The sequence below is a fragment of the Microcebus murinus genome, chromosome 24, assembly GCF_040939455.1.
Source record: "Microcebus murinus isolate Inina chromosome 24, M.murinus_Inina_mat1.0, whole genome shotgun sequence".
Classification (NCBI taxonomy): Eukaryota; Metazoa; Chordata; class Mammalia; order Primates; family Cheirogaleidae; genus Microcebus; species Microcebus murinus.
Window position 1 is genome coordinate 3,411,187 of NC_134127.1, and position 25,666 is coordinate 3,436,852.

Consider the following 25,666-nt stretch of genomic DNA (forward strand, 5'->3'; position numbering starts at 1 on the left):
ATGAAGGGGAAAATACTACAGTCAATTACATGAAAGCAACAACTGACCTACAAAAGAAAGCCCATCAGGCTAACAGCAGGCTTCTCAGCAGAAACTTTACAAGCCAGAAGGATATGGAGTCCTATATCCAATCTTCTTAATAGAACAACTGCCAGCCTAGAATTTTGTATATTTCAAAACTAAGTTTCACAATTGATGGAGAAATTAATTAAATTCTAGAAAAGCAAACACTGAGGGAATTTGTCAAGACCACATCTGAACTGCAGAAAAACTGTATTATAATGAATCAGCATAATAGATGCCCACCAGTGTAATATCACTCAAAAAAGCAAAAGCTCACAACTCCTATAAAACAATAGCACAAAAGGGAAAACTAAGCAATATGGTACTACCCAAAATAATGAACAGACAATATCCCACATATCAATTATATTCCTTAATTTAATGGTTTAAATGAGCCACTCAAAAGACACAGGCTGGCTGAATGGATTAAAATATACAACCCAAATATTTTCTGTCTCCAGAAACACATCTAAACCACAAGGATGCAAACAGGCTCGATCTGAAAGGATGGAAAAAGTATTCCACACAATTGAAAACCAAAGGCTATTCTCACATCAGACAAAACTGACTTTAAATCAACAAGGGTAAAGAAAAAGACAGTCATTAGTCATTATATAATGGTAAAGGGAGCAATTCAACAAGAAGACATAACAATCTGAAATATATATGCACCTAACACAGAAACTCCCAGATACATAAAACAAATTCTAGAACAACTAAGCAATAAAATAAATACTAGCATCATAATTGCTAGGGACTTCAATACCCACTGTCAGAGCTCAACAAATTCTCCAAGCACAAAATAAACAAACACTGGACTTAAATGGGACCTTATAACAAATGGACTTAACAGACATTTATAGAAAATTCTACTAAAGAAAATTAATGAATACACATTCTTTTCATCAGCACATGGAACTTTCTCCAAGATGGCTCATATCTTAGGCCAAAGGCATGCCTCAACAAACTCTAAAAAATCATATCACACCATGTATCCTCCCAGACCACAGTAAAATAAAACTAGAAATAAATTGCAAGAATATAATTCAATTATACACAGGATCATGGAAATTAAACAACCTGCTGCTGAACAATTAGTGGCTCAATGATGAAATTAAGAAGGAAATCAAAGGATTCCTTAAACTTAATGGCAAAGGGGACACAAGCTATCAAAATTTATGAGATTCAGCAAAAGCATTCCTAATGGGAAAATTCATAGCCTTAAATTTCCACAACCAAAAGTCCCTATAGAGTAAATGCTATTTACTCCACTTTATATATTGCTGATGTATCTCAGATTGGCTAGGTAATCTGCAAAATGTGAAACACTAAGAAGTAAAGATTTGATTCTAAATAGCCTCATCTAAGTTATGCTCTTAGATGACAGAGAAGAAAAACCACCAACCAGAGTGTTTCTGCAAGAAAGATAGATTTTAGAAGAAAGTGAAAAAATAAATAAACATGCAGACAAACATAGATTGGATGAGGGTCAGAAGGAAGGATGCCTGAAACTATAGGAGACTCCACTGGAAGAAGCTGCAGAGGAGAACTGGAAGAAAAAAGGCCACCAAGAGACTTGTAGAAAAGTGTCAAGGGTAGGTAGAGCAGTTAAATTTCCCCTCTTCTAACTCAGGCCGCTGGTGGCCTCATCAATGGTTAAAGCAACCTGCGAACACAAGCCCAGATGGCTGCTGCCAATGAGCGGTGGTGACCCTCTGCAGGGAGGACACCAGGCTTCCAGCTCCCTGAGGCAACTCCTGGCCCACAGACCCAAGCTGATTATCAGGTGCCATACTGCTTCATTCTCCCTTCCCCCTTCCATACCTGCAGCTTCTGAGAAAGACAATTCAGTCACCAGCAGAGGCATCTGAAGGGAATGGGACATTTCCTTTTGGGGCACTACAGTTCACTAAGGGACACTCACCCTATGAGCTCCCTACCTGCCAGCCCTCCCAGGTGCTGCGAGCCTGGTGACTCCAGAGATCAGGGCAAATTCCGAGGCAGAGAGACATTGATCCACCTTCGGCACCCCATGGGTGGCTTGAGACTTACACTCCTCTCCGTGGCACAGTCATGGATTGCTCTCTGGGACCCAGGGGACAGGCCTGCAGACAAGATCCCATACACTCAGGTATCCATTGCATTGCCCAGGTGCACAGAGGGGATCATTGTGAATAAGCCTACCGAGGTGTGTGTGCATTCAGGGACAGATCACTGTGTTGAGGGGAAAGCCTCCTCCCATGGGAGGGCAATGTTCCTAGCTCAGGCTGCAATCCTTGGCAGAAAACCTCCTGGCCCTCATCACAGCCAGGGGAGATCTGCTGGCTTGCAGTCCTGATAGCTGGCAAAGGCCCGGGGGAAATCACAGAATAGGGGAGGGTAAAAGGAGCGAGGTCTGCTCCAGATTGCAGGTCTCAGAAAACCCCAGCCACACATACAGATTTTTTGGCTGAGTAGAGCCATTTCAGGACCTCACTGGCAGCTTGGCCCAGAAGCAGAGAATGGACCTTTGACCCCTGCTAACAGAATCTGTGGAGCTTGAAGGCTGACACAACCCAGCTGCACCCAGCCTTACACACCTGGAAGTCCCAGAGCCTGACCCACCACCTGAGGCACTAGAGTGCCACTTCAAGGATCAAAGGCTGGTTACAGGACCCAAAAACAACACTGCAGCCTGTTCCTCCCAGAAAGTGCCACCTACTGGCAAGAAGCTCATTCAGCACACCCTTTTACTGCATCTACTGACTCATCATACAAGGTGTGGTCAAAATGTCACCCCAAAACACCACCTACTGGCTGAGAGACTAAACAGGGCATGTCATTATGTAAATGAAAACCTAAAGGTTACAACCAATAGCCAAACCAGATAGAAAGGAATCAGAAAAAAACTCTGGAAGTATGAATAACCAAATCAACAGCACACCCCCAAAGGGGAACACCAGCACTCTAGCAATGGATATCAACCAAATTCACAACACTAAAGTAACAGAAGAGTTCTGAACAAGGATTATAAAAAAAACTCAATGATATGCAAGAAAAAATGGATAACCAACACAAAGAAACCACACACACAAAAAAATCCAGGACCTAGAAGAAAAATTCACTAAAGAAATTGAAGTATTAATGAGAAATCAAACTATTAATGAGAAATCATTCTTCTGGAAATGAAGAATTTATTCAAGGAATTATAAAACACAGTGGAAAGCCTCAAGAACAGGGTATATCAAATAGAAGAAAGAATCTCAGAGATGGAAGATAACCCCTTCAATTAAATAAGACAGTCACAAAGACAGAGCAGAAAAATATGAGAAAAGAGCAAAGCCTACAAAACATGTGGGATTATGTGAAGAGGCCTAACATGAGAATTATATAAATCCCTGTGGGTGAAGAAGAAAATACACAAGGGTTGGATAAGCTATTTGAGGCTATGATAGAGGAAAATTTCCCATGCCTTGATAAATTTCTACATATTCAGTTACAAGAAGCTCCAAGGACTCCTGGAAGATTGATCACAAACAGGAAGACACCATGACACTGAGTCATAAGAATGACAAAAATAAACACCAAAGAGGTCCTCCTATAAGTTTTAAGGTGAAGGAAGCAGAAAATCTACAAAGAAAAACCCATCAGAATAACAGCAGACTTCTCAACTGAGACCTTACAAGCAAGAAGAGACTGGGGCCCTGTTCTCACTCTTCTCAAACAGAATAATGCCCAGCCTGGAATCTTGTGCCCTGCAAAATTAAGTTTCCCATACAAAGGAGAAATAAAGACTTTTACAAACAAGCAAATACTGAGGGAATTCATCAATACAAAACTTGCCCTCTAGGAAGTACTCAAAACAGTGTTACACATGGATGAATACAATAAACACACACCAGTGAAAAGTCATCCAAAAGCTAAAGGTCAAAGGCTAGGTATAAAAATGGTTCAAGAGAGAAAACAAAGCAACAAAGTTGAACTCAATAAGATGAACAGACATCTGCCCACTTATCAATTCTTTCACTGAGGAATGACATACGAGAGGAATTAAACAGGTGAAAAACCATACCATGCTCATGACTTGGTATAATCAACATTGTTAAAGGTCTATACTACCCAAAGTGATCTACAGATTCAATAAAATCCCTATTAAAATTCCAAAATAATTTAAAATTCCAAAATAATTCTATGCTTTGTGTGGAACCATAGAAGACTCCATATAGCAAAAGCAATCTTAAACAAAAAGAAGAAATTGGGAGGCATCAGTATACCAGACTGCAAGCTATACTACAAGGCTATTGTAACTAAAACAGCATTGTATTGGCAAAACAGAAACACAGACCAATGGAACAGAACTGAGAACCCAGATATAAAACCATCCTCATATAACCAACCATCTAATATTTAACAAAGCCAACAAAAACATACACTGGGGAAAGAATCCTTATTCAATAAATGGTGGTGGTAAGAGTGGATAACCACATGTAGAAGACTGAAACAGGATCCACACTTTTCACAAAATCAATACATGATGGATAACAGACTTAAACCTAAGGCATGAAACTATAAGAATTCTGGAAGAAAATGTTGGAAAAACTCTTATAGACTTCTGGCTAGGCAAAAAATTTATGTAGAAGACCCAAAGGCAACCACGGCAACAACAAAAATAAATAAATGAGACCTGATCAAATTAGAATGCTTCTGCACAGCCAATGAAACTATCACGAGAGCAAAGAGACAACCTAAAAAATCAGAGGAAATATTCACATGTTACACATCTGATAAAGGGTTGATAATTAGAATTTATTTAGGACTCAGGAAAATCAGCAAGAAAAAAATCAAACAATCCTATCAAAAAGCAGGCAAAGGACATGAACAGAAACTTTCCAAAAGAATATAGACTAATGGCCAACAAACATATGAAAAAATGTTCAACATATCTAATCACCAGGGAATGCAAATAAAAACCAAATGATATATCACTCATATCCAGTGAGAATGGCCTTTATCAAAAAGTTCCAAAACAATATATCTTGGCATGAATGTGGAGAGATAAGAACACACATACACTACTAGTGGGACTGCAAATTAGTACAACCTCTGTGGAAAGTAATATGGAGATACCTCAAAGGGATACAAGTAGAACTATCATTTGACCCAGTAATCCCATTACTGGGCATCTACCAAAAAGAACAGAAGATATTCTATAAAAAAGACATCTGTACTAGAATGTTTATAGCAGCACAATTCACAATTGCAAAGCTGTGGAAACAACCCAAGTGCCCATCAATACATGAGTTGATTAATAAAATGTAGTATATGTATACCCTGGAGTTCTACTAAGCCACAAAAGCACCTCTTCTATTATCCTGAATAGAGCTGGAACCCTTTCTACTAAGTAACGTATCACAAGAATGGAAAAATAAGCACCATATGTACTCACCATCAAGTTGGTATTAACTAATTTAACTGACCAACACTTAAGTGCACATATAGAAGTAACATTCACTGGGTGTCAGGCAGGTGGGGGGGGGCAAGGAGGGTATGTGTATATTCAAACCTAATTGGTGCAATGCACACCATCTGGGGGATGAACATGCTTAAAGCTCTGACTTGGGTGGGGCACAAGCAATATACTTAACCTAAACATTTGTAACCCCATAATATGCTGAAATATAAAAGTTTTTTTTAAATTGTGCTCTTATTGATGAAGCCACAAAGAGACATATATTCATAAGTGGAATTTCTTCCTTCTTGTTCTCCTGAGAAGTAAAGCAAGTTTCCATGCTATGGAGTACCTCACCACAATATATTTCCAAGGTCTCTTCCCTTCTCACTCTAGACCCCAAACACTTGGAGCCTTCTTGCTCATAACATTGAAATTCTGAAGGGAATGAAACCAATCACATTTTTCTCTTACTATTTGGAGACCAATTTAAGCTTATTAATCTTCTCCTGTAAACATTTTAAAGTTATATAATACTAGAAATTAAAATTTAATATTTAAGTGAAAACATTTAGTGAAGCAATGAATAAAACTATATTTTTTAAAATTAGATTTAAAATTATTTACCCTTCCAAAATCACAAGCACTGCCAATTTGAATAGTCAGTGGATCTTCCATGCCGGGATGCAATCTGGGGTCTAGACTTATACATAAATGATTTCGTACATAAGCATAAATCACATCACCATTATCTTGCTGGAAAGGAGTTTGATGAGGAAAGGTACAAACTACTCTTCCACATAAAATATTCCTGCAAACATAATAAAATTATATTATTATGTATTAGCCATTTATTGGAGTGCTTTCGATTTGCTTTCTTTGACTAGAGAGAGAGAAAGATGATAAAAAAGACTAGGAGGAGGAGAGGTAGAGGGAGGAAGAAGAGGAAAAAGAAAGGAAGGAAAGAAGGAAGAAAGGAAGGAAGGAAGGTAGGCTGGTTCTTCATTTCTTCATTTATGGCAATGTACCTGAGGAAAATGTAATGCTTTAAATACTAACATTTAAATTAAAAAGTAAAAAAAAAAAGGATAAATACATTGATACAAGCTTATCTTTCAATGGTATTAATGGTCTTTTATTCACTGTGAAAATTATATATTTACAGTCAAATAATCAGTTCACTCCAACATTTTATATCCCCTTACAAAAGGAAAGAAAGATGAAAAAGTTGTAAGCTCTATTCTCAAAAATAAGATAGTCTAATACTCTTACTATGGCTTATGATACAAATACAACTGAAATTCTACTAAAAACTGATACAAGTGAAATTAACAAAACCTCACAGAAATTTAAGATGTGGACACATTCTAATTTAACAGTTAGAGAAGACTTCATAGAGAATATGCCACCTGAGATAAACCTCACAAATTTAGTAAGCTTTTAAAAGAAAGAGTGAGGTATTTCTAAACAAAACTAACAGCATAATCAAATCAAGAAAGCATAAAACTACATACTGTGTTTTTGAGTCTGTAAATTCCATGAGGGTAGGAGTATGATTTGGTATCTAGTATTTAGCCCAGTATCTGGCACATAGTATCTTCCTAATAAATGCTGTTTTAAAATAAATTAATCAAAAATCTAGCTCTTCAGATGTAATGGAAATTCAACTTTATTTTGCAGATACTGGACACTCTTTATATGGAACAAGTTATCAAAGTCGATGGGAATACAATTTTAAAAGAAGTGAACAGATTTGGAGAGAAATGGTATAATGATTATGAGAAGTTTACCATTTTGCATTGGATTTAGGAATCTAATGATGATTCATATGTAAATATTTAAAAATAAGATGAAATTTTAACCTATAGCACAAGAAAGATATCAGGGCTAGAGATTTGGGTCTGAGATTCACTTCCATGCAAATGTAATACTTTAAAACACTGGAATGAATGACATATACTAAAGGGAGAGAAAAATTGAAAAAAAAAAAATAGAAAAGGAGTATCGTTTATATTTGTATAACATACCTCCATCCACAGAATATATATTTGTTTGCGCTATTCTTACCGCAGTTCCCAAATCTATCTGTGTGAATTTGAATTTCTTCATAGCAGAAAGTTGGAGCATTGTGGGAACCTGTCAAAGTTAGAAATAAATATATTGGGATTAAGCATATGTTGGTTTTTCACCTTCCTCCATTTCTTAGTATGTTATATGCTCTCCCTGCCTATTTCTCCACTATTATCTAATTCAAAGGTTTTCCTAGCGAGATTGTAAGGAAAGAGAAAAATGTAAGGTGAAAGGCAATGGTCATGGTTATTCCTTCTTTTGCTTCATTTTCATTCATTTTCATCACAAAAGATAATATGGGGAGGGGAGAGTTATAGACATGTAAATTAAAAGAGGATTCTGTGGAAGAAGGCAATAGAGAGATAATACTATACTGTTTTTCTAGACGGTGAGTGGGAATTTATAAAAAGCCAGATGTATAACAAAATCAATGAGATTTCCTCAATGAGAAGGTGCTTTTTTATTTGTTTATTTTATTTCAGCATAATATGGGGGTACAAACGTTAAGGTTACGTACATTGCTCTTGCCTTCCTTCCCCCTGGATTTAGAGCTTCAAGCGTGTCCAGCCCCCAGACAGTTCACATCACATATATATATTATTTTATATATACACACACACACACACACACACACACACACGTTCCCTCCTCCCTCCCTCCCACCTGCCCAACACTCAACAATTTTTTTTAACATTTTAGTTATATTTTATATCTTTGCCTTTCCCTAGCAATGGTTAGAGGTATGGCCTTCCCCTCCACACTGTTCACCACATCCCTCAGATGTGGATCTACCGCCCCAAACCCCAGAATCCCTGGTGGACATTACCACCCTTTGAGCATCATAGTGATAATCATTCAGTGCCAATTTGATGGCAAGTACATGTGGAGCCCATTTTTCTGATCTTGTGTCACCTCACTTTGGATAATGGGCTTAAGCTCAATCCAGGACAATATAAGCAGTGCTAGCTTGCTGTCATTTCTTAGAATTGAGTAACATTCCATTGTAAACATATGCCAAATTTTAATAATCCAGTCATGAAATGACAGGCACTTGGGTTGTTTCCACATCCTTGCAATAGTGAATTGAGCTGCCAAATAATGCTATTTCTGGGTTAAATGGTATTTCTATTTTTAGTTGTTTGAGTTATCTCCAAATTATTTTCCACAAAGGTTATACTAATTTGCAGTCCCACCAGCAGTGTAAGAGTGTTCCTGTCTCTCCACATCCTCGCCAGCATTTGTTGTTTGGGGATTTCTTGATAAAGGCCATTCTCACTGGGGTTAGGTGGTATCTCATTGTGGTTTTGATTTGCATTTCTCTAATGATTAGAGATGTTGAGCATTTTTTTATGTTTGGAGGCCATTATTCTGTCTTGTTTATAAACGTTTCTATTCATTTCCGTTGCCCATTTCTTGATGGGGTTGATTTTTTCTTCTTAATTCATTTGAATTCTAGATAGATTCTTGTTATCAGACCTTTTCGGAAGCGTAGAGAGCAAATACTATCTCCCATTCTGAAGGTTGTCTATTCGCTCTAATGATAGTTTCCTTGGCTGTACAGAAGCTTTTTAATTTGATCAGATCCCATTTGTTTATTTTTGATGCTGTGGTGATTGCTTTGGGGGTCTTCTTCAAGAATTCTTCACCTAGGCCAATGTTTGAAAGGGTTTTCCCAACATCTTCTTCTAGGATTCTTAAGGTTTCATGCCTTGGGTTTTTTAAGTCTGTTATCCATCTTGAGTGGATTTTTGTGAGAGGTGAGAGGTAGGGATCCTGATTCATTCTTCTGCATGTAGTTATCCAGTTTTCCCAGCACTGTTTATTGAAGAGATTCTTTTCCCCAATGTATATTTTTGTGTGTTTTATCAAAGATTAGGTTACCGTATGTAGATGGTTTCATTTCTGGAATCTGAGTCCTAACATCAATGCTTCTGTTCTTGTGCCAGTACCAGGCTTATTTAACTATTATTGCTTTATAGTATAGCTTGAAGTCAGAATGACTGATGCCTCCCAGTTTGTTCTTTTTACTTAAGATTGCTTTGGCTATATGTATTTTTTTCTGTTTCCATACAAAGCAAAGAATTATTTTTTCTAGATGTGTAAAGAATGATGGTGGTATTTTGATGGGGATTGCACTAATTCTGTAGATGACTTTGGGTAATATTGACATTTTACAATATTGATTCTACCAATCCATGAACAAGGTAGATTTTTGCATCTGTTTACATCTTCTACAATTTCCTTTTTTAGCATTTCATAGTTCTCCTTGTATAAGTCTTTCATATCTTTCATTAAATATACTCCTAGATATTTTTCTTTGAGGCTATAGTAAAAGGTATTGCATTTTTTATTTGAGTTTCTGCTTGATGGTTCTTGGTATATATGAATGCCTCTGATTTGTGTATATTGATTTTGTAACCTGAGACTTTACCGAATTCATTCATCTAGGAGTCTCTTGGACGAATTCATGGGGTTTTATAGGTATAATATCGTATCATCTGCAAAGAGTGAGAGTTTGATCTCATCTGTGTGTTGTATGAAAGGAGAAGATACTTTATCATATCTTCAGGTAGCCTAAACTAAATAGACCAAAATTAACAACTATGTATTTATCTGTTTTTTCCTTCATTGCTATTTTTTTAAAAAAAACTCTGTAAAATATTGCCAAGACTTAGAAGTTTAAAACTACACCCATGTATTAAGTCCCAGTTTCTGCAGGTCAGAAGTTCAGTAAGGCATGGTGGGTTCTCTGCTCAGGGTCTCACTATGCTGAAGTCAAGGTCTTGGTAGGGGCTGTAGTGTGATCTGGAGTTGGAGTCTCCTTCAGAGTTCACTGGCTCTTGGTAGGATTCAGTTTTTTGCAAGTGCAGGACTGAGGCCCCCATTTTCTTGCTAGCTATCTGCCAGGGATTGTTCGTCTCTTAAGAAGTACCCTCAGGTCCTGGTCTTATAACTGTCCCACAACACAATAGCTTCCTTCTTCCAAACAAGAAGAATCATCATTCTGACATCTCCCATCTTTTATGGGCTCACATGATTAGTTTAGCCCCACACTTTATCATATCAAAGTTGACTAATTATGGGCCTTAATTATATCCTCAGAATTCCTTTGAATTCACTATATAACCTAATCACAGGAATGATATTCCATCATATATTCCCTGGTTCTGCTTCAACCCAAATCGGGGAACCATCCACAATGTATATGCATCAGAAGAAATTTAGAGGTCATCTTAGGATTCTGCCTAGTACAGTTACCTTCTCCAAAGTGAACCTCTCTAAGCCTAACTGTCTGATCTGTAAAAGCCTACTTCCATTAATGTCTTACCTCCATTAACTGTTATGATAATTAATCATTCTTATGTTTATTTAGCCACTGTTGTTAATGCCCATCTAATCCCTCTCCATTCTCATTTCCAATCAAGAGGGTTTCTCCTGTTTACCTGCCCATTCTATGCTTTACATTTTTTTCTTTCCACTATTCTTTTCAAATTCTTTACCTTCCAGAAATCCTCGTACTTTCGACCATTTCTAGACATTGGTCCATCCATCAAACAAGACTGTATGGATTCTATCAGTACAGGCAATGTTAGTTCTGGGTAGTCACAATGTTTTGGGATCTTGCAGCAAATGGAGAGGTACTCAAAACTGTGAGCTCCCAGACCGCTGGCCCCTCTGGTGCTGTTTGCCCAGTAGCCCCACCAGAGTAGGACATACCCTGAGACAGAAGGACAATTGAACCAGCCTGGGCAACCTGTGTTTGTCTGGTGACCAGCACGAATCTCTCTGGAATTGTCAGAGATTTATCTCTACGACCCTTGGATGAGCCTACAAGCAAATCCCATGCCCCCAGGTCTTGATCGCCTTGCCTGGAGACACAGAGGGGATATTTGCAAATTAGTCTTCAGAGGTGCAGGTCCCTGCAGGAGCAGATCAGGGGGGAGTGCAGTGTGGGTCCCAGATGCAGTGTGCACATGGGGCATCCGTCCTCCCATAGGAAGGCCACGCTCCCAGATGAGGCCAGATTCCCAAGCAGGGAACCTGCCAGTCTACATCACAGAAGTAGGAGAGCTCGACTGGATGGAGAGCCTGTCTGCCAACAGACACCCATGGAAAATTGAGGAATGAGCAAGGGTGGAAAGGAGCATGGCCTGCTCTAGGCTGCCGAGGTCTCAGACAGCCCTGCTTCCACATGCAGATATTCTGGTTGAATGGGGCCAAAACATGTCTCAACAAATTTTAAAAAAACAGAAATTACACCAAGCATCTTCTCAGGACACAGTGGAATAAAATTAGAAATCAACTCCAACAGAAACACACATCTCTACACAGAGTCATGAAAACTAAACAGCCTATACTGCTCAATGATAGTCAAATCAAGGAGGAAATTCAGATGGAAATCAAAAGATACTTTGAGCTAAATGATAAAGATGATGTAAGTTATCAAAATCTATGGGATACAGGTACAGCAGTCCTGAGAATAAAGGTCATAGCCATAAATGCATACATCCAAATGACAGAAAGACTACAAATCGACAACCCAATGAATTGTCTCAAAGAACTGGAAAAGAATGAACAAACCAATTCAAAACCCAGCAGAAGAAAAGAAATACCAAAGATTTATGCAGAACTACATGAAATCAATAACAAAAGAACTGTATCAAATATTAATGAAACAAAAAGTTGGCTCTTTGATAATATCAACAAAATTTACAAGCCTCTCACTAGGTTAACCAAAAGCAGAAAAGAAAGGACTCTATAAGGTCACCCAGGAATGAAAAAAGAGAAATCACAACTGATTTCAGTGAAATACAAAATATCATCACTGAATACTATAGAAATCTCTGTGCACACAAAATTGAAAATGTGAAGGCAATGAACAAATTCTTAGACACACACAGCCTCCATAGGCTCAACCAGGAAGAAATATAATTCCTGAACAGATCAATATCAAGAAATGAAATGGAAGCAGTAATAAAAAGCCTTCCAACAAAAAGTCTCAGACCAGATGGTTTTATACCAGAATTTTATCAGACCTACAAAGATTGGGGCATATCTTGCAGAAATTATTCCACTATACAGAGAAGGAAGAAATCTTTACCAATATATTTTGCAAAGCCAACATCACCTTGATACCAGAGCCAGGAACAGACTTAACAAAGAAAGAAACCTAGCAACAAATATCCCTTATGAATATAGATGCAAAATTCTCAGTAAAATCCTAGCAAATGGAATTCAGCCTGTCATCAAAATAATAATTCATCATTACCAGTGGGCTTCATTTTAGAGATGCAAAAATGCTTCAACATATGCACATCTATAAATGTAACTCAACACATACAGAGAAGTAAAAACAAAGACCATTTGATCATCTCAATAGACACACAATAAAGCATTTGACGAAATTCAGCATGCTTTCATGATAAGAAAACTTAACAAAATAGCATAGATGGAACTTCCCTCAAAGTGATAAAAACCATATATAACAAATCCACACACATCATACTGAACAGGGTAAAAACTGAAAGCATTCCCACTTAGACTGGAACCAGACAAGGCTACCCTCCATCACAACTTCTATTCAACATAGTGCTGGAAATCATAGACAGAGCAGTCAAACAAGAGAAGGAAAACAAGGGTATACAAATAGGTGAAGTAAAGGTCAAACTATCACTCCTTGCTGAAAATATATTCTTATACTTGGAAAATCAAACAATGCTGCCAAAAGATTACTAGAATTGATAAATAAATTCAGCAAACTCTCAGTTACTGAATTAATGTACAGAAATCAGTAGCATTCATATTCGCCAACAATCAAGCTGAGAACCAAATTAAACACTACATAACTTTCACAAAAGCAAGCAGGAAAATAAAATGCCTTTGACTATATTTAACCAAGGGGGTGAAAGACCTCTACAGGGAGGACTTAGAAACACTGAGGAAGGAAACAGTAGAGGACATAAACAGGTTGAAAACCATACCATGCTCATGGATTGGCAGAATCAACATTGTTAAAATGTCTATGCTACCCAAAGTGATCTACATTTTCAATGCAATCCCTACTAAAATACCCAAATCATTCGTCATATATCTTTAAAAATGATTCTACACCTTGTATCTAACCAAAGAAGACCCTGTATAACTAAAGCAAACTTAAACAAAAAGAACAAATTGGTAGGCATAAATTTACCAGACTTCAAGTTATATTACAAGACTGTAGTAATCAAACAGCATGATACTGGTACAAAAACAAGAGGCATAAACCAGTGGAACAGGACTGAGAACCCACATCTAAAAATCATCCTCACATGGGCATCTGATCTTTGACAAAGCAGACAAAAGCATACAGTGAGGGAAAGAATCACTACTAAATAAATGGTACTGGAAAAATTGGATAGCCATATGTAGAAGAATATATCAGGATGCACAACTCTCACCTCTCACAAGAATCAATTCACGATGGATAACAGACATAAATCTAAGGCATAAAACCATAAGATTCTAGAAGAAAATGTTGGAAAAACTCTTATAGACATAAGCCTAGACAAAGAATTTATGAAGACCCCCAAAGCAATCACAGCAACAACAAAAATAAATAAATAAATGAAAAGGTTTCTTCACAGCCAAGGAAAAAATCATTAGAGTGAACAGACAACCTACAGAATGGGAGAAAACATTTGCATATTACACATCCAATAAAGGGCTGATAACTACAATCTGTATAGAACTCAGGAAAATTAACAAGAAAAAAATCAAACAATCCCATTAAAAACTGGGCAAAGAATGTGAACAGAAACTTTTCAAAATAAGACTAATGGTGAACAAACATATGAAAAATAGCTCAACATCTATAATAACAAGGGAAATGCAAATCAAAACCACAATGAAATATCACCTAACTCCAGTGAGAATGGCTTTTATCAAAAAGTCCCAAAACAACAAATGTTGGCATGGTTGTGGAGACAATAGGAACACTCATACACCGCTGGTGGGACTGAAAATTAGTATAAACTCATGGAAAGTAGTATGGAGACACCTCAAAGATCCAAAAGTAGAACTACCATTTAATCCAGCAATCCCACTACTGGGTATTTATCCAAAGAAAAAAAGACACCTGCATTGGAATGTTTATAAAAGCACAATTCACAATTGCAATGATGTGGAAATGATCCAAGTGTCCATCAATACACGAGCAGATTAATAAAATGTGGTATATGCAAAGCATGGAGTACAACTCAGCCATAAAAAATGGTGAAGTAATACCTCTTGTATTATTCTGGGTGGAAGTAGAGCCCATTCTTTGAAGTGAAATTATCACAAGAATAGAAAAACAAGCACCACATGTACTCACCATTAAATTGCACCTAGGTGCACATATGGAAGTAACATTCATCAGGTATTGCCCAGGAGCAAGGGGGGATTAGGGGATGGGTAAATTCACATGTAATGTGGGCCAGGTGCACTTTCTGAGGGATGGGCATGCTTGTAGCTCCGACTCAGGTGTTACAAAGTCAATATATGTAACTGAAGTATTTGTACCCCCCATAATATTCTGAAATAAGAAGAAACAATAGATGACACAAACTAATGAAATAATATTGCATGTTCATGGACTTGAAGGAACAATAGTGTGAAAATGACCATACTGCCCAAAGCATAGATTCAATGCAATTCCTATCAAAATACCAACATAATTTTTCTCAATAATTATAAAATTCACATGGAACCAAAATAGAGCCCATATATCCAAAGCAATCCTAAACAAATAGAACAAAACCATAGTTTATCATGTTGCCTGACTTGAAATTATACTACAAGATAATAGTAAATAGAAGAGTGCAGTACTGATATGGAAAATAGGCACAGATCAATGGAGCAGAAGAAGGAACCCAGAAACAAAGCCACACACCTACAGCAAACTGATCTTTGACTAATTTGAAAAGAACATACACTGGGAAAAAAATAAACCTTTTCAATGAATGGTGATGAAAAAATTGGATAGTCACATGGAGAAGAATGAAACAGATCTCTGTCTCTCATCATGTACAAAAATTAAATTGAGATGGATTAAAGACTTAAATATAAGACCTGAATCAATAAAAATCCTAGGAAAACCTCTTCTGGATACTGGCATAGGCAAGGAATTTATGACTAAGACTTCAAAAACAAATTCAATAAAAATGAAAATAGACAAATGGAACTCAATTAAACTAAAAAGATTCTGAACAGCAAAGGAAATAAAAGAGCAAAAAGACATTTTACAGAATGGGAGAAAATATTCACAAGCTATTTTTCAAACAAAAATCTAATATCCAAAAATCTACAAGGAACTTAAAAATCGCAGCAGGATGAAAACAAACCACCCTCTTAAAACATGGCCAAATGACATTAAAAGTCGTTTTTCAAAAGGAGATACAGAAATTGTCATAAAATGTATAAAAAATACTCAACTTCACTAAACACCAGGGAAATGGAAATTGTAACCACAATAATGTGCCATCTTATACCAGCTAAAATTACCATTATTAAAAAGTCAAAAACTGTACATGTTAGCACTGATGTGGTCAAAAGGAAATGTTTAAAACTGCTGGTGGTAAAGTAAATTAGTACAACTTCCTTGGAGAGCTGTATAGATATTTCTCAAAGAACTAAAAGTAGATCTACCATTTGATCCTGCAATCCCACTTCTGAGTATCTTCCTAGAGGAAAAGAAATCATACTATCAAAAATATTTCTGTAATGGATGAAGAAACAAGGACTCACACAGACTCAATGTCAAGGGATGGAAAAAATATACCACCAAATGGAGACCAAAAAAGAGCAGCCATGGCCATTCTCATATCAGATAAAATAGACTTTAAATCAACAATGGTAAACAAAGACAAAGATGGTCACTATATAATGGTAAAGAGAGTAATTACATAAGAAGTCATAACAATCCTAAATATATATGCACCTAACACAGGCGACTCCAGATTCATAAAGCAAATCCTGCTAGATATTAGAAAAGATATGAACACTAGCATCATAAACTGCTGGTGACTTTAACACTGAACTGACAGTGATGGACAGATCAAAGCAGAAAATCAATAAATACTGGACTTAAATGGGACTCTAGAACCAATGGAATGGACAGACATTTACAGAACATTCTACCCCCAAACTAATGAATTTACATTCTTTTCATCAATACATGGACATTCTCCAACATTTATCACAACCTAGGCCACAAAACAGTCTCCACAAATGCAAACAAATCAAAATCATACCATGTATATTCTCAGACAATGGTGGAATAAAACTCAAAACAATTTCAAGAGAAACACTCAAACATATGCAAAGTCATAGAAATTAAACAACCTGCTTCTGAAAGATGCTTGGATCACTGATGAAGTTAAAATGTAAATTAAAAGATTCCTCGAACATAATGTCAATAAGGACAGAAGCTATCAAATCTATAGGATATAGTGAAAGCAGTCCTGAGGGGAAAATTCATAGCCTTAAATGCCTATATCAAAAACACAGAAAGATCACAAATTAACAACCTAACATCATTTATCAAACAACCAGAAAAAGAAGAGCAAAACAAACCCAAGGCCAGAATAAGAAAAGAAAGAACAAAGCTCAGAGCAGAACTAAAAAATGGGGGAAAAAACAACAAAAATCAATGAAAAAGTTGGTTCTTTATAAAGATAAACAAAATCAATAGAACTCTTGCCAGATTAACTGGAAACAGAAAAGAAAGAACCCAAACAAAATCAATCATAAATGAAAAGGGAAATATTACAACTAATACCACAGAAATACAAACTATCATCTGTGAATATAATGAAAATCTTTATGCCCATAAATTGTAAAGTGTAGAGGAGATGGACAAGTTCTTGGAAACACAGAAGCTCCCAAGACTCAATCAGGAAGAAAGAGAAATCCTGGACAGACTAATAACAAGCAGTGAGAATAAAGCAGTAATAAAATATCCCTCAACCAAAAAAAGCCCCGGAACATATGGATTCAAAGCCAAATTCTATCAGATCTACAAAGAATGACTGGTACCAATCCAATAGAAATTATTCCATAACATGGAGAAGTAGGGAACTCTCTCTAAGTCATACCATAAAGGCCATATGAAGCCTGTATTACCCTTGATACCAAAGGCAGGAAAGTACACTACAAAAAAACAAAAAACTAAAGACCGATATTCCTTGTGAATGTAGATATAAAAATGCTCAAGAAAATACTAACAAACCAAATTCAAGAGAACATAAAAAAATAATTAACCATGATCAAGAGGGCTTGATCCCAGGGATGCAAGGATGATTAAACATAGGTAAATCAATAAATATGATTCACCACATAAACAGAAGCAAAAACAAAGACCATATGATCATCTCAATAGATGCAGACATGGTATTCAACAAAGTCCAGCACACTTTCATGAAAAAAACTCTCAACAAACTAAGTCATAGAAGGAACATATCCAAAAATTATAAAATCTGTATATTGACAAACTCACAGCCAACAACATACTGAATGGGGAATAGTTGAAAGCATTCCCCCCAAGAACTGGAACAAGATAAGTGTGCCTGCTGTCACCACTTCTATTCATCATAGTACTGGAAGTCCTAGCTAGAGCAACCAGGCAAGAAAAAGAAATAAAGGATATCCAAATTGTATAAAAAGAAGTAAAAGTATCACTTTTTGCTGATGATGTGATCTTGTATCTAGAAAATACCAAATACTCCATATGAAGAGACTCCTGGAATTGATAAATAGTTTCAGCAAAGTTTCAGGTTATAAAAACAATGTATACAAATCAGTGGCATTTCTGTATGTCAATAACAATCAAGCTTAGAGTCAAATCAAAGACTCAGTACCATTCACAATAACTATAAAATAATAAACTACTTAGGAATATATTTAACCAAGGAGGTGAAAGATGCCTATAAGCAAAACTATGAAATATTGATGAAAGAAATTTCAGATGACACAACAGATAGAAAAACATCTCATGCTCATGGATTGGTAGAAACAACATTGTTAAATGTCCATGCTGCCCAAAGTGATTTGTAGATTCAATGTAATCCCTATCAAAATATCAATGTCATATTTCACCAATCTAAAAATTAATCCTATGCTTTATTAGGAACCATAAAGAGCCCAAATATCCAAAGCAATCTTAAGCAAATAGAACAAATCTGGAGGCATCACAATACCAGACACCAAATTATAACACACTGCAAAATTATAGTAATCAAACACAACATGATACTGGTAAAAATTAGAGACATAGACCAATGGAACAGAATAGAGAACCCAGAAATAAAACCATATGAGTATGATCAACTGATTTTTGACAAAGTGTACAAAAACATACATTGGAGAAATGATGCCCTATTCAATAAATTGTCCTGGAAAATTGGATGACCATGTGTAGAAAGAAGCAGGAAATTTATCTCTTACTATATACAAAAATTAACTCAAGACAAATTTTAGACTTAAATGTAAGATTTTAAATCATAAATATTCTAAAACAAAATGAGGAAAAACTATTCCAGACATCAACCTATGCAAAGAATTTATGATGAATTCCCCAAAGGCAAATACAATAACAACAAAAATAAGTAAATGAGGCTTAATTTAAAAAGTTTCTATTCAGCAATGGAAACAATCACCAGAGTAAATAATCAACCTATACAATGGGAGAAAATATCCACAAAGTATACATCCAACAAAGGACTAATATCCAGAATCTATAAAGAAATTAACAATAAAAAAATTAATGAACCCATTAAAAATGGACAAAAGACATGAACAGAATTCTTTTCAAAAGATAGACAAATGGTCAATAAACACATGAAAAATTTCTCAATATCACTAATCATCGAGGCAACAAAAATCAAAGTCACAGAAAGATACCACCTTATCTCTATCAGAATGATCATTATTAAAAAATCAAAAAACAACAGATTTTGGTGTGCATGTAGTGAAAAAGGAATGCTTATATACACTGTTGATGGAACTTAAATTAGAGCAACCTCTATGGGAAACAGTGTGAAGATTACTCAAAAAACTAAAACTATCATTCAATCCAGCAATCCCACTACTGGGTACCCACCATAAGAAAGAGAATCAATATATCAAAAAGATAACTGCACTCCTATGTATATAATAGCACAGTTCACAATTGCAAAGATGTGGAATCAACCTAAGTGCCCATCAATTGATGAATGGATAGAGAAATTTTGGGATATATATATTTCTATATATAGAGAAATTTTGGGGTACATCTATATATAGATACACACACCCCTACATACATCATGGAGTACTAGTCAGCCATAAAAAGGAATGTAACGATGTCTTTTTGCAGCATCTTGGATGAAACTGGATAACATTATCCTAAGTGAAGTATCTCTCAGGAATGGAAAAACACCACATTTTCTCACTATTCAGTGGGAAATAAATGATGGGTATATATGGTCATATAGTGTTGCAAAGGACATTGGAAACTAAGAACTGGGGAGGTAGGGGGGGGAGAATAAAAACTACTGAGTAGGTAAATTGTGTACTACTCTGTTGACAGGAACACTAAAAGCCAAGAATTCAAGATTATACAAGTCAGCCATGTAACAAAAACACTTGTAACCCCCCTTAATATTTTGAAATAAAAAATTAAAATAAAAGCATACAATTTTTATTTGTCAATTATTCTTCAATAAAGATGGGAAAATGTTAATATTGATATTAAATAAGAAAGATTATATATGTAATATGTACATATTTGTATATATATAAAATATCGGAGGGCCAATTATTTAGATGTAACAAAAAAGACATTACCTGCTCCAAATATGGATTCACAAAGTGCATCAGGATCAGCACAGGCTCCAGCATAACACAGAAACCTACGATTTTTGCATCTATTCCCATTTTGTATAGTTACATCAGGAGCACATTCTGATGAAGTTCCATTACAAAACTCACTGAGGTCACAATCAGGATGCCTTGAAGGCCTACATTCAAAACCCGCAGCTTGAATCTAATAGAAATTAGATCATAAAAAATAAATCATTACATATACAATTATTGTTTTCATCAATATTTACTTCAAAATTGTAGTTATTCACTTCAAAATCTAGTTATTCATTAATGTCAATTAGTTTTTTGTATAAATTATTATGCTAATACTATTAAAGTATAAATTGAATGTTATCAACTAAAACAGGTAATAACACATATGTATGAGAAAAAGTATATCAAAACACTAATGTGAAAGCCAAAGATTTATTTGTATTTCAAGTGTAAGGGAGAAAAGAAAACTTTTGGCTTAGAAAAATTACTTCTTTCAGGGATGGGTGAAATCATACCTAATGGATACAGTGTACACTTTCTGGGTGATAGGCACACTTATAGCTTTGACTCAAGCACTACAAAAGCAATCCAGGTAACCAAAACATTTGTACCCTCATAATATTCTGAAATTTTTAAAAAATGGAAAAAATATATATTTCTTTTCAGTAAAAATATTGTAATTTATTCAATTTCAAATAAAATATACTTATTTAAATCATAGTTTATAAGTGTGGAATACTTTTAAATTCTATGACAAATATGAAACATAAATAACTGCAGAGAGATTCAGAAAGGTAATTAAAGATGCAGTTCAACTACAGGAGCCTTAGGAGAGAAAGGAACCCAATTGTAATCTTTCTCCTGAATTACATTATAGTTAATTAATTCATCCATAAATAGAATTCTGAAAAGTTATATAAAGAATATTAAAGGGACACCTATCTCGTATTTCTTAATTGATGACTTATAGTTGATACTAAAAAGATTACAGAGGTAAAAATGTAACTACAGGATAAGATTTTAGAAAACAACATAAAACTGTGTGGGTCGAGGACAGTTAAGAAGATAGAATGCATGACAGAGAGTTCAACAGAGGTCTTCTTATATGATAAACTTTTACAAATATATAGGAAGACCTGAAAAGGAAAACAGAGAAGTCAACATCTTCACTATCTTTCAGTCAAACCATCTTTTTTCTTTCTTTTTTTTTTTTTTCTTGAGACCGAGTCTCATTCTGTTGCCTGGGCTAGAGGGCAGTGGTGTTATCATAGCTTACTGCAACCTCAGACTCCTGGGCTCAAGCTATCCTCCTGCCTCAGCCTCTCAAGTACCTGGGACTACCGGCATGAGCCACCATGCTCAGCTAATTTTTCTACTTTTTTGTAAAGATGAGGTCTTGCTATATTGCTCAGACTGGTCTCAAACTGCTGGACTGAAGCAATCCTCCCACCTGTGCCTCTCAAAGTGATGGGATAACAGGCATGAGCCATTGGACTTGGTCTGGGTTTTCTTGTAACCATCTTTGAATAATAAGTTCCAAGTTTAAATTTTGTGCTACATGTACCATTTAGAAAATGTTACTTCTAGTGAGTTTCATTCCTTATACATTTATGGAAAACTGTTACACCTTTCAACTACATACATATAAATACTTAACCTAGTAATAGCATTTTTATTTATACTAATATATTAGATGCAGTAAATGAATAACAATACCTTTTCAATGGACATATGAATTTAAGAATTCTATAATAGTTTTCAATCAAGGTTTACAAAACAGCAGAATCAAATTAGTGAGAATATTGACATTAGAAGGAGGCCTGAACACCCAGGAAAAGTTCACAAAATCAGAAATTTCATTCTGAATTTATTGCCTTTTAGCTTATGGGGGAAAACCATATTGTAACTTACAGCTATAGGTCTAAATGTTCTAAAGTGTCCGGTGTATGATTCGCTATGTATCTGAAATATGTTAATAAACAAAAATCTTACTTGACAGTCCCTGCAACATGCTCCTCGATGACATTGTGCTCCATCTTTCAGGTTACAAGTTGCAGGATCACAACAGTTATTCGGTCCACATTGCTATAAATGAACAAAATGTACAAGTAAAACTACATCCTGACAATAATAAAAACTGTACCAGAAGCTATATTATTGATGGACTTAATTTTTGACACTTAGAAAAGAATACAAATGCTGCTGACAGTTATAGCTTTTAGCATCTCTAAATATTAATATTTAAAATACTAATGTAGGTCCTTTACTTCAGGTCATGATAGAGTAACTGGAAGGAAACCTACCTTCCTATCCAACTACAAAATATGGAAACACAGATGAATCTACTTCTTCCAGAAATTATATAACAGGCAAAGCAGAACTATGATCCCTTAGAGAAGGGGTCCTCAAACTTTTTAAATAGGGGGCCAGTTCATTGTCTCTCAGACCGTTGGAGAGTGCACACTGTGGGCCCAGGACAAGTCGGGTGCTAAGCAAAACAGGCAATGGCAGCAAAAACACCCAGTGGGCGGGATAAATATCCTAGGCAGGCAGCATGTGGCCCACAGGCCGTAGTTTGAGGATGTCTGCCTTAGAGAATAGAAACAATAAGGTAAGCCCTAAGTTACCAGTTTTCTTCCTAGAGGTATTTTTTCAGGCAGAGAATGATGTTCTCATTGAGTTAAAAGATATAGATGGAGTCAGATCAGGGGAAAATGGTGTTCAGACCTCAGTCCAAAAATTGTGTGCCTATGGATGTAAAGAAAAGCCCAGGTGTTGAGGGAAGGAAGATGGCGGACAAGAAAAACCACCAGCCAGAGTGTCTCTGCAAAAAAAGACAGATATGAAAAGAAAGTGGAAGAAATAAGCAAGCAGACAAGCATACATCAGACAAGGGTCAGAAGGAGGGGTACCTGAGACTACAGGAGACTCCACGGGAGGAGGCTGCAGAGGAGAAGTGGAAGAAGAGAGCTCCCGAGAAGCTTGGAGACAAGGGACACCCCAGTGACAAGGGAAGAGAAAGCGGTTAAATTTCCCCTCCCATGCATCTAGGACTGCTGGTGGGCTCCCCAGCACTTGGAGAGACCTGCAGATACCAGCCCAGAGACGGCCACTACAAGTGAGTGGTAAGCCTATTATGGACATGGCACCAGCCTCCCCACTCCCTCCAAGCACCTCCCTGTGCAGAGACCTGAGCCGCTCGGCAGGCGCCATATTGCTTCATTCTCCCCTCACCCTTCCCTTTCCACGGCTGCCAAGAGAGACAATATAGCCACCACCCGGAGACATCTCCAGGGAACAGGACCTTCCTTTTTGGGGCCCCACAGAGGACACAAGGGTACTAAGACAGTGAGCTCTCTACCCGTCAGGCCACCCAGGTGCGGCTTGCAATGTGACTCTAGGAAAACGGGGCAGATCCTGAGGCTGAGAGACATTGACCCAGCTTGGGCAATGCATGGGTGAATTAGGACTGGCACTCCTCTCCCTGGTGGGGTCAGGGATTAAATTCCGGGGCCCAGAGGTCAGACCTGCAGACCAATTCCCATGTGCCCAGGTTTCTCATTGCCCCAGGGCACAGAAGGGATATTTGTGAATTAGCCTACTAAGGTGTGTGTGCCTTCAGGTACAGATCAGCGTGCTTGAGGGCAACCCTCCTCCCAGGGAGGGCCGAGTGCCCAGCCCAGGCAGCAACCCTGCACAGGAAACCTCACGGCCCGCATCACAGCCAGGGGAACCTGCTGGCAGGGGGCAGAGTGAAGCCATGGAGTTGGGGAGGGTGGAAAGGAGCGAGGCCTGCTCCAGACTGCAGGTCTCAGACAGTCCCACCACGACACACAGACTTTCCGGCTGAGTGGGGCCATTCCAGCCCCTCCCTGACAGCTTTTCCCAGAAGCAGAGAAAAGACCTTTGACCCCTGCTAACAGCATTTGAGGTGCTTGACAGCAGGCTTCCCCAACCCAGCCCCACCCAGACTCATTCCTAGACATGCCCTCACTGAGGTGAAGAATAAGGACACACCTGGAAGATCCAGGGCACCACTCACCACGTGAGGCACTACAGTGTCTCTCCAGAGGAACAAGAGCTGGTTACAGGACGCAAAAACAATACTGTAGCCTGCTCTACCCAGCAAGCGCCACCTACTGACAGTGAGGTCATTCTGCACATACTTTTAGGTCATCTACTGACTCATCATAAAAGGTGTGGATGAATCTCACCCACAAACACCACCTACTGGCTCAGAGATTAAACAGGGCGTGGCATTATCCAAACAAAAATCTAAAGGTAAGAAGCAACAACTGATCCAGATGGGAAGAAATCAGCAAAAGAACTCTGGAAGTATGAAGACTCAAACAGAAAGCACACCCCCAAGAGGAACACCAGCACTTAGAAATGGACATCAACAAAAATCAGAACACTAAAATGACAGAAGAAGAATTTCGAACATGGATTGTAAGAAAACTAATTGATATGCAAGAAAAAATGCATAAACAACAAAAAGAAGCCACAAAAAAATTACAGGACCTGGAAGAAAAATTCACTAAAAAAAATTAAAATAATAAAGAAAAATCACACTAAACTCCTAGAAATGAAGAATCTATTCAGGAATTAAAAAACACATGGAAAGCAATAAACAAGGTAGGTCAAACAGAAGAAAGAATCTCAGAAATGGAAGATAACACCTTCCAATTAAATAAGTCAGTCACAGAGATAGAGCAGAGAAACAAGAGAAAAGACCAAAGCCTATAATAAATGTGGGATTATGTGAAGAAACCTAATGTGAGGGTTATAAGGATTCCAGAAGGGGAAGAAGGAAAAACACAAGGTTTGGATAAGCTATTTGAAGATATAATAGAGGAAAATTTCTCAGGCCTTGGTAAAAATCTAGATATCCAAGTACAAGAAGCTCAAAGGACTCCTGGGAGATTCAATGCAAACAGGAAGACACCACAACATGCAGTCATCAGACTGACAAAAATATCAACTAAAGAGGCCCTTCTATGAGTTGTAAGGCAAAAGAAGCAAGTCACATACAAAGGAAAGCCAATCCAAATAACGCCAGACTTGTCTACTGAAACCTTACAAGCCAGGAGAGACAGGGACCCCATTTTCACTCTTCTGAAACAGAATAATGCCCAGCCTAGAATCTTGAACCATGCAAAACTAAGTTTTATATACGAAGGAGAAATAAAGACATTCTCAGATAAGCAAAGACTGAGGGAATTCACCAAGACAAGACCAGCCCTCCAAGAAGTA

At 37.0% G+C, this 25,666-nt stretch overlaps 1 protein-coding gene across 4 annotated transcripts in view; it reads right to left on the reverse strand.

The window, feature by feature from the left end:
* The window catches only part of LOC105866637 (disintegrin and metalloproteinase domain-containing protein 32-like), a 141,069-nt gene that overhangs the window by 25,770 nt on the left and 89,633 nt on the right, over window positions 1–25,666 (reverse strand). For all 4 annotated transcript variants that reach the window (XM_075997369.1, XM_075997368.1, XM_075997370.1 and 1 more), the window contains exons 13-16: window positions 22,406–22,498; window positions 20,402–20,600; window positions 7,519–7,627; window positions 6,119–6,302 (exon numbers count right to left, since the gene is read on the reverse strand). In XM_075997369.1, coding sequence (XP_075853484.1) covers window positions 6,119–6,302; window positions 7,519–7,627; window positions 20,402–20,600; window positions 22,406–22,498 — 585 coding nt within the window. The remainder of the gene's footprint in view (window positions 1–6,118; window positions 6,303–7,518; window positions 7,628–20,401; window positions 20,601–22,405; window positions 22,499–25,666) is intronic.